Source organism: Melanotaenia boesemani, chromosome 15 (genome assembly GCF_017639745.1).
Source record: "Melanotaenia boesemani isolate fMelBoe1 chromosome 15, fMelBoe1.pri, whole genome shotgun sequence".
In the NCBI taxonomy this organism is placed as follows: Eukaryota; Metazoa; Chordata; class Actinopteri; order Atheriniformes; family Melanotaeniidae; genus Melanotaenia; species Melanotaenia boesemani.
The window spans coordinates 25327675-25346809 of NC_055696.1; the positions used below are offsets into that span (position 1 = coordinate 25327675).

General features: G+C 38.7%; 1 protein-coding gene across 5 annotated transcripts in view; it reads left to right on the forward strand.

The window, feature by feature from the left end:
- Positions 1-19135, forward strand: part of cadm1a (cell adhesion molecule 1a) — a 501415-nt gene that overhangs the window by 434813 nt on the left and 47467 nt on the right. For 3 of the 5 annotated variants that reach the window (XM_042007760.1, XM_042007762.1, XM_042007761.1), the window contains one exon: positions 14034-14120. The exons of the other annotated variants lie outside the window; for them this stretch is intronic. In XM_042007760.1, the coding sequence (XP_041863694.1) occupies positions 14034-14120 (87 nt within the window). The remainder of the gene's footprint in view (positions 1-14033; positions 14121-19135) is intronic. 5 annotated transcript variants of the gene reach the window in all.

Genomic DNA, 19135 nt, shown 5'->3' on the forward strand with positions numbered 1-19135 from the left:
TCTAGAAAAATTAATTTAATTTCATTTAAATTCCAAACAATAGAAAAAGAAAAAGATAACATCCCTGGCTAAAACAGAACAAAGCAAAAGTTAAAATGTCATTTTAAGTACTTTAACTAGCAGGTCCTAAAAGGCATTAATATCTGACAGTAAGCCAGGACAGGATCAACCAGCAGCAGCTTCCAGTCTGGTCCTGGAGCAGAGGTGAGCGTCTCCTGCTCTGGAGCTGGAAGCTAATGGATGGGGGAGGGGCCTGCGGAAAAGGGTGGGGCCTGTGGACGGGATAGGGGTGGGAGCTGCTCATTACGTGTAACGTGTTTTCACCTCATTTTTCAAAAGTGTCCAATAACACCAGAAAAAGTCTCTAGTTGCTAGTCGCTTCTTTGAAATAGAGTCACCAGATGGGTCTGAAAACTCACTAAATATAGCACCAACATAGCTAAATCAGCAACACTGGTTTAGCTGAGCTGACATGTGTCTCAATTTAATTGGTGTACCAGAAATATGTTTATATACATACATACATATGTATATATATATATATATATATATATTGTTTTGTTCTTCTGATGGTGGAACCTAAACAACATCATTTTTATTTTAGGCAGGAAACACTAAAGTTTGTTTGACTGTTAATTGTAACCCAAAATCTTTAGAGATGGTTTTGACACTTTTAACCTAAACTGATGAGCATGAAAGCTTCCCTTCTTGGGTCCTTAAAAATCTCTTTATTTGTGCCTTAAAATGATTTTCCATCCATTGCATGAAGATGTGACTTAAAGTCAATCCCTGCAGTTTAAATTAGACAGTACATCCAATCACATTTTACAGCTATTTATTGAAAACAAGACTCTAAAACCATCTTTAAATCAGCTGCTTGCTTCAGACATTAATACAACGTGATCATTTCCTCGTATAATTTTTTGTCTCTTTTCGTCTTTCTTTAGAAAATGTAAAAAAACTTTAGTTTTGTGGACAGTTTTAGGAAATGGCTCTAAACATGACATAGCTGTTTTTAGAGGGTGAGAGTGGTCAGTGATGACTGTAAGATAAAAAAAAAATCAGCTTGCTGCATAATGTGGCTCGCTATAAAGCTAAACCTGACTTCACCGACTCCAGTCCACTATTAGATTTAAGTTGAAATATATCAGTCCTTAGACAGTATAGTTATTTTTCATTTCATCCTAATGTAAGTCAAGTCAGTTTTATTTTAAAAGCACAAAGTTTTTAAAAACCATCCAGGTAAGAAAATACTTTTTTTCTGTTATTGTTGTAGCTGAATACCAGCTGGGAATCAGTACATGTGTGGTGTGAAAACTGTGGCTCTTCTCCATAAACATGGAATAACTCTTTAACCTGCTTCCAGCTGCCAGATTTCCTCATTTCTGCGACTGAAACGTCGATCTAACATCCTCCCCTCTTCCTCTGTCCTCATTGTATTATCTCCACATGCTTTTTATACTGTTGATACCAATAACACCCCCCCTCCACCCCGAGCAGAGCATTACACTCTAATGTGCACATTTGCCCAGAAAAATGACTTCCCAATCATTTTTAGTAGACCCCTTTGGCTGCTATTGTCAGAGAGAATTAGCAGAGTGAAAAGGCTTCTTTCCTCACTGTGTGGGGTGAGGGGTGGAAGAGTTCGGTGGTTGATGGACACCAACTGAAAGGATGTTATTTACAGCAGGGAGAGCCGCTTTGCATTAAGGGGTACAGATAACAGCCAGCTGCTATATTACTGCTGTTAGGAGAGCATGGTGTCATGCTAATCTTTGGGTTTAAAGACATGTTTTAATGGCTAACTTTTTATATATTCTTATATCATAATTATTCTTATATCATAATTATTACTGAAGGTAGGAAATGACTCACAACCAAAAATTAATCATCTCTATCTAATCTCCTACAATTCAGTGTTAAATTTACATCAAATGATGCCAAATCTGTTCCTGATCAGTTAACTGCATGATCAGTCATTTAAAAAAATACTGTGAGATAGCTTGATGTTTACATAAAATGATTAAAATCTGCTTTTTTTGGATTTTCACCAATTTAAAAAATGCACAGAACCAATATGAGTCTTTGAATTTGCACAACATAATGCTATCCTGTAGAGAGGAATAATCTAACCTGCCTTTTGCTACCACATCACCATGACAGATTATTTTCTGTTTTTTATTTTGTTTGGAAAAGGTGTTTTCATAGAAAGCCAACACAACAAGAATATAGAAACAGTCTTTACATAGTCCCAGTTTTCCCCACCAAATGTGTAAATAAGTCAATATACACAAAAAAAGTAAATACAAATCTACGAATCCTAAATAAATTTACATCAGTTTATTCCAGTGTCTCTTAACTTCATTCCTGTTTTCTGTTTAACAAAATTTTTCATAACTTTATTTAGATTAACACGTGCTCTTCACAGCAGTTATAAGTTCTCGGCACATTTCAGATGTAGCTGTAGCCAATCAGATCGTAGCTTTCTGCAGGTGGCGTGAGACATGTCCAGGTTCTTCTCTGACTTTGTCACGTGCAAATGCATTGTTAGCCCATTGAAAACAAACGTTTAGGAAAACTGACTGTGCCATTTATGTGTGAACTTGCATCATCAGATGATGTGCCGCCATCTGTGTGGTTCGTGTCAGGATATACATCATTAACTCATTTGTTTACATGGCTACGGTCGATTGTGTTACTAAACAGTCACGACTGGGCTGAAGAGCGAAGGTGTCACAGCGTTATTGAAGACACTGGTACATAAAACAACACTCATTATTTGGATTCACCAGGAACTTCATTCTGTTGTCAGACTTCTGATTGGCCAGTATTGGCATGGAATGGGAAGGCATGGGACAGCTTGCCACCTCTAGGTTCGGCTTCTGACAGCGTTTCAATCATAGTTGGGCAGGAGGTAAAAAAACACTGTTCGGTCTGCTAGTTCAAAATAGGATTAAGATTTTTCAGGGTCATTTAGGATTGCATGTATCTGCTAATACTCATTCCAACACTTTAATTTTTTTACAGCAGACAGTTTCAGACTCCATAAATACATGAAAATGATTAAATGAAACGTCAGACATGGCAGCAGTTCTGCAGTTCTGTCCTGGAAGTTTTTATCAACACAGTTAAGAAAACGAGGGTTTGTGATCTTTTTGTTCTTCTACATGGAAACTTTCTAAATTTCACTCGAACCTTACAGTGACTATTGGAGTGCCCTAGTTTTCTTCTTTATAAAATATCCACGCTGTTGATGTGCTAATGCACACTGCAAAAACGAGGAGAAAAATCCTTAACTTGAGAAGATTCAGGCTATAACCAAGTGAAATAATCTGCCAGTGCAGGAAGATAATTACAATTGGAAAAATTTCCTAAAATAAGGAACAATATTCGATGTAGACTTTTTTTTAAAAAAAATCTTAGAAAAAGTGGTGAAACACTCATTCCCAGAGAAAAAAAAACCTTAAAACCAGCCTGTTAATGCCTCTTTCAGTGTTTGTCACTTTGAGAAAAAAGATCTTAAAACAAGAGAAACTAAACAACATGATTCTTAGAAAATTCCATAGAAGTTATTACTATATTTTTTTGTTGTCATAAATAACACAAAGCATTTAAACTTAAATCAAATCAATATTAACTATAGATTAGATTCATAGAGCACTTTGCAAGGCATCCAAAGCGATTGAAATTGAATCTATCATTTATTCACACTGGGGGTGGTAATTACGTGTAATACATGCGATTTCATCTCAAACATTGTCTCAGTAAAATTATTGAACGTAATATTCTTGCAAAATAACCTGTTTAAGGATTTTCTCCCAGTCTGATTCTTGTGGACGAGCCTAACTTGATATATTGATAATAAAGACGCAGGAGAAAATGTAGAATTTATCTGGATTTAATTCGGACTGCAAAACCTGTTGCATGTGCACATTTAATTTATGACAACATTCAGCTTGAAGAGTCCATTATCACTGTGATGGAGGACATGAAAGCATCGTTTTTAGTGCTGTGTACTTAACAGTGGAACAGAGGATCCTCTTAGCACACCAGAAGTCTGGCTGAACAGCAACGCAACACACCACAATGCTATAGGCTCCAAAACAGCTCCTAATAATTCCATTAAAAGTTGTTCAGCCAGCACGAGTCAAAACATGGACCCACGGTCCAGATTTTCATCATTCAGCTTCTGGAACAATGAACATGGAACGCATTTCTATTAATTGACATGATTTTACATTCTTAATTATAACTGAAGACTTGACCTTTCAGCTGTTTCAATACTTCTGTTATATACCAGTTCTCTACAGGGAACAACACTTTTGGAGAGGCCGGTATGATTTTTGTTTAGTTGCTGCTGGTTGACTACAAACAGCAAAACTCTGCTGATGTGTGATGAATAAATGGAAAAGGATGAACTGTAATCATGAAAAATATCAGTTGCTAATGAAATATCAGCTTCAGTTTAAAGATGTTTGAGTGTTAAATTAGATGTGATTTAAGTGTGTGGGAGTATATATGCGTGTGTGTGTGTGTGTGTGTGTGTGTGTGTGTGTGTGTGTGTGTGTGTGTGTGTGTGTGTGTGTGTGTGTGTGTGTGTGTGTGTGTGTGCACATGCCAATCTGCAAAACAGTTAATGTCACTGACAGAAACCAAATTGAAGTTTAAGTTTAGTTCTTTACTTAATATTTTATGCTGTCATTCTGTACGTCTCTGTGGTTCTGAACAATAGAACCTTATGTTGAGGGCTGCAAGTTGCCTCTCTCTTATCCACCTACACCCTCCCCCTGTTTAGAGAAACAAAAAGATAAACATGGTAATGCAACATGCAGGTGACTTAAAGCCTTGTACAAACTCAGGAAGAGCCACCATTAACACCACAGAAGACCTCCAGCCTCCCCAGCTCTTCTTTTGATTACTTTGATGCGTCTATAGGTCCCACATCAGTGATGTCGGCTGTAATTCAGGAGCAAATCATGTTAAACATTCGCCTTGCTAATGGGAAGACAGGATGTTGTGGCTGAGTCTGTCAGAAGCTGATTCTTACAATATGTTCCAGACCTGCCCCCACCAACACACACAAACACACCACCTGCTGCTTCTGCACTATAACCACCATGAAAGCTCCCCTGCAGTCAACCATTTACGTCAGCAGAATCTGTAAGGAGGGCATATATGTACACAGAAACATTCCCTTTGAACATCGGTACTCAAAGTGCGGCCCACAGGCTGAGGGCAGGCTGAAGGGACGTTTACTGAAGGCTGTGGGGGTGAAACACACTGCATGCTGTGCATTGAGCGCAACAGTAAAGCTCATACCGTGTGGGATTAGACCTGTCACTCTTCCTCCCTCAAATCATCACATAAACAACCAAATAGTGCTCATGTAAATAGATGCTGTTCAAGGAAAAAGTAGAAACCTCTTTACTTCTGGTTAAAAATAAAATTATCAAGTGGAAACATTAACTTCAAAACAGACAACAAACTCCAGCCAGTAATTAAAAACTGCATTACCCATGCAGTATATTTACAGCTGTTGTTTCATTCACCACTAAACTAAGATTAAAAAGATTATTTGTGAAGTGTTCTGGGAGGTCACTGTGGGCTTCACCATTAATAAAAGTTTATTTAAATGTTCTTCTGCACACTGAAGTTCATCCAAAGCTGATGTGTTGAAGCAAGTAAGAAGACTGTTACAATAATCCAAAAGAGAAGCCAAAAAAAGCAGCTTCTGACACCATTGTGTCTTAAAAAAAAGATCTGATTGCAGTGATGAACTGTGAAAAATGACACCCAAATTTCTGAAAACTGAAGGGAGGAACCTAAGAAGATGAAATGTTGCTGGATTTCTTGTTTGATCAGTAACTAAAGTTTCAGTTTTACCAACATTGAACTGAAGGAAGTTGTCATCCAACCATTTCTTGATCTGTCTGGCAGTTTCTAAAACTCTGAAAGAAAAATATGACTGGATGTCTATGGCTCTTGGATTTGGGTCAGATGTGTCCCATCATGCAGCACATCAGCTACAATAATATAATAATAATAATACAAGAAAAGAAAGTCAGAGCAACAGTTATGAGGTTTTGGATGACTGACTCTGCAAGGCTGGAGCGTTTCCACCTATATTTATGTATTCAAGGTTAAGTTCACTTATAACCCAGGTGGCAATGCCTCAGGCGGTAGAGCAGGTCGTCCAATGACTGGAAGGTTGGTGGTTCGATTCCAACTCCCGCCCACTCCTGCAGTCAACTGTCGTTGTGTCCTTGGGCAAGACATTTAACCTCCTTGCTTCCAGTGTTGGCATCACTGGTGAATGAATGTTCGGTGATGGTCGGAGAGGCCGTAGGCGCGGACTGGCAGCCACGTCTCCGTCAGCCTGCCCCAGGGCAGCTGTGGCTACACACATAGCTTACCATCACCAGGTATGAGTGAGGAGTGGATGAATAATGGATACACGATGTAAACCGCTTTGGGTGCCTTGAAAAGCTCTATATAATATCTAATCCATTATTATCATTAACCCATATGGTCCCCATAATTTCTAAAGAAAACTCTACTTTCCACTATTTTTCCGCTCCCAAGAATTTACCTTCAACATTAATTCCTGGTAAGAAAATCTTTCAGAAAAGAACAGTAAAAGAAGAAATACCCAAAATAAATTATTTGCTCCACTATAACAAAGTTCTTGGCGTCTAGGGAGCTCAAAGAATGAATTCCCGGCTCGAACATGTTATGTCGTGCGAGGAGGGCAGGTGAGAAATTTAACATTTCTACCAAACTAAGTTCTGGATCACACATCGTAAAATGTACATACATTATTCTTACATAAATTCTAAACTTAGGCTGCAATTTAGTAGATCAGCTGATTATAGATTGCTAAGATTTGTGCAAGCGATGCAAAGCCAGGAGGTGAAAAAAGAAATCTTACTCCATTAGAAAATGTCTCAACTTCTTACTTAATATCTTACTTCAGTAAAGATTTTCCTTGAATTAATGCTCTCAATTACTGGTTTAAAGTATTTTTCCATGCAACATGGTCTTCATGGTTTCAGTTATGGTGCTACTAAGCCTTGGCTGTCTGGTGTTTGAGAAATTTCAGTCATTTTGTGTAAACTGTATTTGTTTAAAGGCAATTTTATTTTAAATATTTCAGTCATGATGTCTTAAACACATAGTTTTTTTGTTTTTTTTTTTGTTTTTGTTTGTTTCTTTTGCAATAAGTCAGTATAAATTAATGCTACAAACAAAATAACTTAATTTATATATAGCAAAATACTCTTATTAACTAAATAGCAACACAACTGTCAGGCTAACCACCATATGTTTAGTTTAGTTTAGTTTAGTTTATTTGCCATTTGCAGAAGGAAACCACATTGGAAAAAACAGTTGCAAGGAACTCAAAGTGCATTGTCACATTTAACCACAAGCCTAAGAATACAACACATAGACACATCCTAAAACGCATAATACTAAGAACAATAAAAACACTAAATCAATAAAAAAACCACAGTATAAAACACTGTATAAATAAATAGCAGTAAAAGTAACTACAACAGTAAAATGCATGTCTGAGGCATTTCAGCGTACATTGTTCAAAGTCATGACAGCTTGTGGAAAAAAACTTTTAGAATGACGAGATGTAGTGCATTTGATAGCACGACATCGTTTCCCTGAGGGCAAGAGGTCATGTGTTGGATATTTCATATGTCCTATCTGCACTACATATCAGGAACAGACTAGTTGACCAATTTAAACCATATGGAGTCAAGCTGACCTAAAAGACATCAATAGAAATGTATGAATATTTTAGGGTGTTTTATTCAAGCATTCTCATCCCCTGATCCAATACAAGTCTTAACCTGTAGATTAGCGACCTCATGGCACCTTCACCACCCACATGCCTACTGCCTGACAACCTAAACAAATGCAGCCTGAGCCATATCTTTAATGCATTTGATTGCAGAGTATTGTGACTCTAAGTGATGGAGAGCACCACAGGTCTGGCTGACACTAACAATGTTAACAGTGAAGCGAGTTCAGTCTGCTCTGCTCCAACTCTCAGTGCCTCTCTAACTTCACAGGCTAACAAAACACCACCATCGGGGGTTTCCTTTCACAGTCGAGTGAAAATCATGGCGAGGGTTTTTAAGTTGTTTACGGGCTGCCGCTTACCCAATAACTGAGTTCTCATCCTCCCTGCTCCTTCAATATCATTGGATTTTATTGCACACCAGCAGAGTGTCTAGTGGCCCTTTTGCTCTCAGTCATCTTCCCACTTAGTAAACACTTCTTCTCCATTAAAACACGCTGCAGCTTTTCCACAAATCAGCGGTGGCTCTTTAGGTCGCATCCCACACAACTTCAAACGTGTCCCAAAACATCCTGTCGAAGCTGCACTTTCAGTCTGCTTAAATTATACTTGAGAGGAGGTGAAATTTGTGTTCTGGAGAGGAGGGTAATTCATCATTTATAGAACTAATTTCATTACATTTATTATGACAGAAGAGGATTATTAATGTAAATATGAAATATTTTTTCTTCCATACTTCACTTTTCTTTTACTCACCTGTGTTATAAGACCTTGGACTTTACTGACTGAATGGAGCTACACAGACAAATCATTCATGTGCACAAAAAAAAAAAAAAAAAAAGCTGGCATTCTCTTAGAAAATAAAAGAAAATTATTTTAATCTCATAAACCAATAATTTACATTTTAGTTAATGGAAATAAGATATTTTATTGCTGAAATGAAATATTTGTCTTAAATATTTATCTTGAATTTGATGTCTCAAAAAGGGCAGATGAGGCAGCGAAAGGCTGGAAAGGTGAATGACACTTAAAAGAAACAGCTGGAAGGACAACATAACTGATTAATTGGAAACAGGTCAGCAACATGAGCAGGTATGAAAAGAGCACCTCAGAGAAGCAGAGTCTCTCAGAAGTAAAACTGGGGTTCATCAACTTACAAAACAGTAACAAAAGGCTGAGAGCAAAAAAACCCAGAGTGGGGCAGTGTATCAGGTAGGGAAACAAGAAAGTAAATACAAGGAAGCAACTTTCTGTAAATCACAGGCAGCATTTATCAAAACCTCACATTCGTCATCCAAAGCAGGTTTACCGATGTCACAACAACAGGGTTAGTGAGTAATGCAACATGAGAGAGAATCAATAAGGATTAATAAGGCTTAATAAGACTTGGCCAACTCTTATTAATGTTGAAAATAGCATAAACTAGCAGGTAATAAGTTAGTTGGGTTACGCCTGGTAACTTTTCCATATTCACTGTTATTATTATGAGGAGTTGTCTTAAAATAATAATATTTACTTTATTAATCCCTATTGTGAATTTCAGCTCTGCATTTAACCCATCTCTAGATGTACTTCACAGTAGTGGGCGGCCATTTTTCAGTGCCTAGAGAGCAGTCGGGGGGGTTAAGGGCCTTACTCGAGGGCCCACAGTAGTTCACCTCTGTTGGTGACCTGGGGACTTGAACCTGTGTTCTTCAGACCCAAGCCCACAGCTTTTTTTTAATGTTTCATATATTATTTGATGTGATTCAACATGCTCCTCAGATGTTTCATCTTGAGCTCACGTGTAATCCTTAAACTCTTTGGCTGAAATAATTCCTGTCAGGTTGTGTCTCGGAGCTTCCCGCGGTCCTGCTCTCTCCGTTCACAGCGGAAACACTGATTCATAAACCTCATCAGTAAACAAGGCCCGACGACTCAGCGGGAGGAAAAGCACATTCTGCCTGTCGCATTTGAAAGTCAATGAGATCCAGCATTCTTTGATACATTGCACCAGCCAGCCTCAGACGAGTGGGAAATGTGGCGCACATTCAGACAAACTCACCAGACTCCCTTTGAATTGTTTTTGTGACGCTAAGTTTTTAATGAGCTGTTGACACCGATGATCCCAAACATCTGCTGGACCCTCACAGTTCATAAAGGGATAAAACCAATTAGGCGCCACCACCCTGGAGTTGGAGTTTATTGGCTCTCAAGCATGTGTGAAACTCATCAGTTGGCGCTTCGCCTGCCAGCTGACTTCCCAACGGATCATTTCTGCCCATCCTTGGCTTTGGTCTGTACAGTCTTCTGTTTTTAAAGACCCGCATTGTTGATGCATTAAAAAGATACTGTCCTTCAGCAGAGTTTGAATACTGATTCACAATCACCTGAAGGTATTTCTGCTAGTTTAAATTGCCTTCAGGCAGCGTTCTAAGGGGCTACACTGTCTGCCTTGGATCCAAATTACTTCATTTTCTTAAGGTGCATAAAATATAAAGCTTTTCAAACTAGCAGCTGTTTATTTGGTATTAATTCAAAAAACAACCTCTGCCCTCAGGAAAGACTAGGTTTATATCATAAACAACCCCAGGGAAGACATTAACAATAGCAAGATAACTTTTATTATCATCTTAATAGGACTTTGGAAGTACTCATTTTCAATTTGTTCTGATTTCATAGTGAAAATATTTATTTTATTTATACCGTTTATTTAAAAGAGACAATGCACATTAATTAAATTTGAAATTTGAATTTAAACTGTAAATGTGCCAGAGTTAGCAAAGGAGCTAATTTTCATCTGTAGTTCCAAAGTCATCAAGGAAAAAAAATCACTGTTTTCAAGCATTGTGGGTTGCTTTAAATAGTTGTGAATGCATATATTTCACCTGGATATAAACTAGTTGCAACTTCCTATGAAAGTATTGCGTTTAAGTGACACACACGTGTGTGTTCAAACTAAAACTAAAAGGCTAATTTAGCATTCGTTTTGCATCCTGTCTCTTCTCTGAGATCTCTCCAACCAGTAAAAGTCAGTCTGATGCTGACTTGTATTATCTCTTGCTGTGGCACTTTCTCTCCTTTTCTCTTCTTCTGATAATGTCCTCTTGTGTTTGTTTAATGAATTAGGCATGGTTCAATTCCAAACAGCCATTGTCTTGTCTTAGTTGTTGCCGTGTGACACAGTGCTGCAAAGCCAGGCTCAGCTGTAACGTGATGCTCTGGGTCGGGGGGGTCAACGTCGGTCCTTGAGAGCCACAATCCTGCAGGTTTTCCAAATTTCCCTGCTCCAACACACCTGACTTAAACTAATGAGTCATTGTGCAGATTCTTATAGGCTGTTGGATCCAATTCATTTGAGTCAGGTGTGCTGGAGCAGGGAAATTTGGAAAACCTGCAGGATTGTGGCTCTCAAGGACCGACGTTGACCCCCCCTGCTCTGGGCTGTATAAAAGAAAGTTGTGACATGCGGCTTGTTCGCCTCGGGATGCTGCAGGGCAACGACGGTTCCAGGAGTGTGGCATAAAAACGAGTCAGAAACACAAAGTTTTAAAGTTAAAAAAATATGTTGCACTACTTTGGATGATTTATCCCAAACATGTCATGTCACAATGTGTAAAATGATTAAAATCTGAATACATGCATTTGTCAAAAATGCATGAAAAGGAGTAAATTTTGATGGGTTTCCCTTTAGCCTTGAGAAATAAAGCAAAGACTAAGGGGAAACGGAACCAGGAACTGGCGCTCAGGTGACCTGAGTTCATCACCAGTTTAGATCAGCACTCATTTATCTTCACTCAGTTCTGGTCTCTCTTACCATGGAGCACCAGGTTAGGTTTGGTTAGAACGTTTTGCCTTGAAACAGGGTAGACTGTGTTGGAATCCACACTTTGTTGCTCAGTAGAGTGAAAACTCCCACACCACCTGCAGAAGGAACAAAACATTATGAAGCAAGCATAAAACCAAAAGAAAAAACTTGAAATGGAAAAAAGGTGTGAGAATGGTGAAAATGACTTACAATGAAATCACCGATTACATCAAAAACATAGTGAGCAGGTGCTATGTTTGAAGCTTGCACCTTGTATGCAGTCTTATAAGTGGTTCATTTTTGAGGATGCTGCTGTATTTTTTAGCTAGTTTACCATTTAGAAAAAACAGAAGTAAACAATGGCCTTGCAACATTTTGCTTGTTTCAAGCTTGAAGAAGAAACTTGAAATACAATGCACATCTCCATGATACAACTGTTATATTTACTTAGCTGATAAAGGCTAGAAAGTTTAGAGGAAGAAGAGGAGCAAACAGATGGAACAATATTATATCATATTCTTTTTGGCTGGGATTGCACAGCAATTTCAAACTTGATGCACACAAACGTTAGTATTATCTAAATTTCCCTCTGTAAACACAGCGTTCTGGGTATCACGTCGTCTTCTGCTCATGCAGGTCTGTTCAGGGCTGTAGACTGTTCACCCTGGAGTCTGATGGAGGTCCCATAGGAAGTGAGCATTAAGACCTGCAGTGCAAATGTAGCCTTAGACTTAAAGATGCTTACAGGTAGATTTTCCCATATCAATGCTTCATGCTTTCACTAGTTTACATAGTTTATACAATTTACACAGAATACAACAAAAATTCAGCAAAACCAAAATCATACTACTAGTATAATAAAGAGTCTGGAAAACCACCAGTGTTTTCTTCTTTTCCTCAACAGCACAGACAAATACTGTTTGGTCAGACAGGAAATGCTTGTCAGACACATTGATCATTCAATATTGATAGTGTATCACCAATGTCGAAGCACCTTTAGATTCCTGCTGTTTGGCTGCAGCACGCTCATATGAAGTACCAGTAAACAGGCTTTGTCCATGCAAAACAAAAAGTCTAGACCTGCAGCATTTAACAACATTCTCCAAACTGCTGTCCAAATTGATAAAAAGTATGTATAGTATATAATCATGGACATAACCTGTATTATAAAGATGTATAATCTGGGAAAGGTGTGCATCTTCCTACTAGTATTCCTTTAGTCTTTTCTCCCTGACACCACCTGCAGTTTCGTGATGGCAAATATTGACATGGTGAAGTCCACTTTCTACGGGAAAAGAAACTCATAGAGCTGCCTTAGTGTGTCTCAACTATTGATTTATAATGCACTGGGTAAAGTGTTAACAGTTTAAACTGGTGGGTAATATCGTAATGGCCCCTGTACATTTGTTTTTCACACTCCTGTTTGCTTCATTTTTCAGCCCCAGAAGCTGCTGCCCATGCAGCTTCTACGGCTGGTAAAACCAACACTTTTTCCTTCTCATTAACTTTCCTCTCCTTCTGTCTCTGTTCATGCACATTTCCTCTCCTCACCTTCTTTATAACACCTCATTTCATTAAAGTGGAGACTGGCTTTCCTCCTTATCAACGGCCACAAATTACTTTTTTTTCCAGCACCTTTTAACAACCCCTACAGGTTTTCAGCCCATTCCCAGGCTATCAGAGCAGCATGGGAGGTCTCTAACCAAGCAGCACAGCCAGCGGCTTCGTATCAACGCAGCCTGGCCAGTTAGACAAGGAAAATGTCACTTCCATACCTCCCACTGGTCACTGCCAGGGCGGGGAGTCTAACCTGGTTAATGAAGTAAAAAGGAAAAAGCAGTGAGGAAAATGGTCTCGAATCCCAGCCTGTGTGCTCTACAACCCTGCTTAATGCTGCTCATTTATTATGATTTTTTTCTTTTGTTTTTTGTGCATGTTCATTTATCCTCTCCCTTTATGTGCATTGTTATTTTGTTTGTCGTTATATTAGAATTTTTGGTTTTCCTTTTTTGGTTTCATCTCTCAGGAAGAGTACACGCTCTTTTGTTTGTGAGGATGGGTAACCACATAATGGCTTTAAATGTACATCACCAGCACTTGTTACTCATTAGACATTTATTAACTTCTAACAACCAGCCCTGTCATTACTTCATGTAGCACGGTAATGGCTCTTAGCTGACATTAAAGAAGAAAATCCCAGAGATCTTTGATCATCTCAGCTGATGTGAGATTTGATGATGAGCTGCAGCATTGCTGCTGTGCATTAGCAGCATTTAACACACGTTTCTTCAGCTAATTCTGCAGCTGTTCATACAAATACACGTTGCATCACAGCGACTTTATTTAGGTGGATTTATACCCCTTTAGTTTATGTTTTTTGTTATTCATCACCCCCTCCCCTCCCTGTGTTTGACATGTATTTGTCCTCTCATCCAGATGCTCCCACTACCACCCCTTTACCCACCACAGTCATCATCACTACCACAGCCATCACCACCACCTCCAACCCTGAAGCCAATCAAGGTATGGTATCACCCTCACACAACCTTTGTCAGTGTGTGTGTGTGTATGTGTGTTTGTGTGTGTGTGTACTCTCTCGCCTACTCCTACTTAATTTTATCCCTCTTTACAAGTTCATCTCTATTCCATGCTGGCAGCCATATTTGCATGCACGTATTTTTATTTATTAATTTATTTAGCTATAGATCCATTATCCATGTGTTAAGGTTACTCAGTTACTCAGTGTTATTCATTGAACAAATATTTAAAGCTTCCATTCAACAGGTAGAACTGACAATTCCTCAGAGAAAGTAATAAATGGAAATTGTGTTGAAATTATTATAGCATATACTGATTCCAGGGTCAAAAATGACCTTTCATGCATAGCATCGCTTTCACATTGCATTTATCCGTGTGCTTTCTTTCTTACTGTAAGCTGAGAGGATTAAAAACAGTGGGATTTTATAGGAAAACTGACAAATTAGACAACATTCATGCCAGTTTCAAGGTCTGCAGACCTTCAATAAGCTGCAGCAGCACAGAAATCTGTACATTCACCTGGTGAAACATCACAGGGAATTTATTGACTCTTTTTTTAACAGCTGCAATTCAGAGAGCTCAAAGGTCATTAGAGCATCATAAAGATTCAGAGCGGTGCAGGATGTTTGAGAGATTAGAGCTGAGGTAAAAGATACTATAATAGTCATAGCTGTATTTAACTTCTGGACCTGTATCCTGGAAACAGTGAGGTCAAACAAAAATGAGCCACCAAAGATACTGCAAACCCCTGGTCTTTCATAAATATAAAGTATGTTTGAATGCAGCTAGTCAGTGGTCCATCCATCCATCCATCCATCCATCCATCCATCCATCCATCCATCCATCCATCCATTTACTTACTCTTTGTCAGTAAACACATACTGATATTTACACATCTGATAGTTGGACAACGGATCAGTTAGGGCGCAGATGTGGTTTGTAAATTGTAATCTTTGGTTTCTACAGCCAATCGTAACCTTACCTGAGAGGCGGAGTTTCGGTCGGATAGCGATAGATGCCTCAGCTACGTAACAGCATGATGCCATTGCAGCGCAGCCTCTTCCTTAAAGTAGAATCAAAACATGACTCAGAAACACAGGAGAGGAATGGCGTCATCCAGCAGTTTGTGTTCTTTCTTCTTGTAGGTGCTTCGTGATGCAATTTTAAACAGAGATTTAATCAACAAAGAGAAAATCTGTTGTTCTAAACAAGGAGCTGTTCCTGCTTTGTTTTTATACCAGGCTGCACGGGAAGTAACTTTTTTTTTTTCTCAGCCAATCAGAGGATTGCAGTGTGTCAAATGCCACCCTTTCAGGTCAGGTCAGTTACAGTGGTACCCCAATGGAACGGTCCCAACAAAGTAGACTGAGTGGGGTCAGATATTAGGGTACCCTTCCCAGTTTTCGCATGTAGAAACACAAAAAAATGTGTCCAGCTCCGCACGCAACTCCAAAAGTATTCACAAAGGTGTTGTGGTTGCAGAGATAAACTTTCCCTGCATGTGTAATTTTCAAACAGAGGCCTAAAATGTTTGCACAGGTCTCAAAGGGGTTAAAGCGTCACAAAGTTTATTACAAATATTAAAAACTATCTAACAGTATCAAATCCAATCCCATCAGACTTATGAAACCATGTTCTGAGTCATTTTCTTCCCCATGTGTGTAAAATTATCATTAGTCTTGCTTTAAATGAAGAGATGCATACCCTTAATGAGCACATTTCAGTGTGGTGAATTTCTAACAACAATTTCTAACATGCTGCCACGATTTACAAAGTTCATGGATTAACGTGTGCTCTCTGTGTAATGTTGTTATCAGGATTCATGTGGATGCAAGCTCTGAAGAACATTGGTTATCATGGAAAGATATAAACTTTGTTAGCTTTTGTTGGAACTGAGATGTCATCCATCACAGTGGTGAGTTATGAGTAATTACAGTGTTCAGAGGGACAGAGTGACGTGTGCCTCCACGTTTTTCTGATTTATTAAAGTGTTGGTGAGCATTATCACTGAGTAGGCTGAGACTAAATATTTTAGGCAACCAGGTCGCCATCACTGATTTGTTCTCCAAATATCTGTTAGCAGCTGAGTTTTAAAAGAACAGGAACTACAGAGCTAAATCAGGGCCATGATTGTTCATTTGAAAGAAATATTTGAAAGTTAAAAATGTAAGTTGAATATGAAAGTCGAGTTTTAATGGTGAACTTTGAAAAACATATAATTGGATTAACATTCATTTTAGTTTTATTTTGAACCCAATTATCTTTTTTTCAAATTTCCTGATTTAGCTCCATAATGATGAAGTTGTTTTTCTAACGAGTATAAGCTATTGTGGTAGATGATGACACATACCGTATGAATGACAGCGGTTTAACAACATATATTTACTGAAGACGTCAGAGTTGTTGTTTTTGTGGAAAAATGAGAGCAGTAAGAGTGAATAATAAAATGACATAAACTTTTAAGGATTATGCCCTTTTTAAATATATATATGTATTTGTTTATCTGGGTTTTTCAGCAGCAGATTTTGGGGCTATTGTGAGTATAAATCTCCAAAGGGTGCAGATAGAAAACATCACCTTATGTCTCGACTCAGAAATCAGTCTGAGCTCCAAATGCAATCAAAGCCTCTCTGACAGACCGCTCAATTGGAACAAATCTCACAAGGCTGGCAGAAATCACAGGCATTGTGCTTGATTATGCCATCTGATTGGATTAAAAAGAATACCTATCTACGCGGGCTGATTGATAGCTCCTTTGCCACAGATCAAGGAGTGTTGAGTCTGCACAGGCCGAGTCTGATTAGAGCGATCTTAAAAGATTCACACTGAGACATCTGCTGATTTACAAAATGATCACACTTCTTTTGTGTTGTTGTGCTGAGAGTAAAAGATTTATTTCATTACTAAATAATAATGGATTCACTTTACATAAAACTGACTAGTTATTCAGTTAAAATGAGGTCATATAACTCTTAAAAGAAGACATAAAAATTGATTTTATAAGCAATAAAATCCATCTTTGTTCAGTTTAGATCACTTGTGGATATTGCTGCAGCCTTTGTAATAGCAGCAGAGATGGGATAGATAGGTTTAGAAGATAAGATACCAACAACCTACCACTGGCAGGTAGGATGTTGTCAGCCTGGGGAAGATCTCACTAGTGATGAATTTCAGCTTAACAAATGTTTCCTGACTCCTCATGTAATTCCAGACCAACTCTATGATGCTGAGATCACATCTCTGTAGGGGTCTCACCATCTGCTGCAGGACTTAAAGAGACAATGCACACATCCTTGTTTTACTGGAGACGTTGTCTCAGTGTAGAGTTGAGGTAGGTGCTATTACGAAAAAATTATCTGACTGTTTTTCTAAAATATTTTCATTTTCATTTTCAACAACATCACAGATGACATTGATGTCTTTGGCCACTTAGTAAGTTACAGCACCAATAAAATCCTTCCACCATTTGCTCGACATCTCATGAGGAGTACAGCCATAAACTGTATATTAGTGCTGGGCAACGATTAAAATTTTTAATCTCGATTAATCGCCTGACATGTTGCGATTAATCGCAATTAATTGCATTGTTATGCACAGAATGTCTCTTTCTTTTAAAACAGAGGTCACTAACAAGCAGACCATGGTCCAAATCTGGACTCAGAACCTGTCCCACATGGACCCAGAGTTAAAATATAAAATCTGACCAGGTGCTTTCATTTTAACTGGCACAACTTTTATAGTCTTTACGGTAGTGGTCAGAAAACACACGGACTAATTACACATGCAGTCAGCCAATCAGTGTGTGAGGCTCCCAGTGCGTGAGGCTCCCAGCGCAGCGGTAAACTGCCGGCTAGATCAAACAAAACAGGGATAAAGATGAAGTCAGCAGAGTTGCTAAATCTGCTGGGGTTGTTTTTCTGTTAAGTCTCTTGCAAATATTGACATTTGCAGGTTTTTTGGGCTGATCCTGCTCCTGTTATGAAGCCCCACTGATTCTCTCACAGATGTCCACAATATCAGATATTATGTTAGAAGGGTCCAGACTATAAGAGGGATGATCTAAGTCACAATTTCTGATAGCCATCAGAATGTGTACCTGCATTATAATGAATTCAGACTTAAATGCAAGTTTTCAAGACTTCTAAGACGTAGATGCAAACAGATTCTGATGGGTCACAGATTTCGGTGTAACACCAGCACACCCCTACCCACATGCACGTTCAACTTCCCTTGACAGAGCAACAGTGACAATGTCTGCGAATAAATAGGAGATGTGTAAAATAAATATAATGAAGAGTAGAAAAGGGAGTGTACTGGAGGGCTCAACATGCAGTCCCTCAAAAAACCTGCTTATCCGTGAGGCACAAATCACTTTCACTGTGATGACAACATGAGGTGGAGAAAGTTTTATTTTTTGTAGGTCTTACCCCAGGTTTTTTGAGACAAGTCATGTATGTGTTATTTTGAACAAAGTTAAATTTATTCAATGTTTTCATTGTACGTACAGACTGTATATATATATATATATATATATATATATATATATACATATACATATATCCCGGACTTGGCTCCAAAAATGTTTCTCTAACTGGATCTCTTTAATTTTTTTGTTGAATACCCCTGCTTTAAAAGAAGGCCTACGGTTATATAAAGAAAATGCAGTAAATTCTGGTTTACTAACACTACATCGGGGGTATCCATCACTACGACTTTCCTTTGCTGATCCATGATCACAGTGTCTTGTTGGTTGGTCACCACCATTTTGTCGGGCTGTTCCACAGGATTTTGGCCCTCTCATTTGGGGCTCTAGTCCATATTCTGCACAGATGTTTCTGTACACTATGTCGGCTAAGTGGTTATGGTGTTCCATTTATTCTTTGCCTGCCACCCTGTTGTGAGGTGCTGGATTGTTTCAGGGCCACTTTGGACAGCCTGCACCTGGGGTCCTGCCTGGTGTGGTAGATCTCGGCCCTGGTACTCAAGGCTTGCTCTGTGCT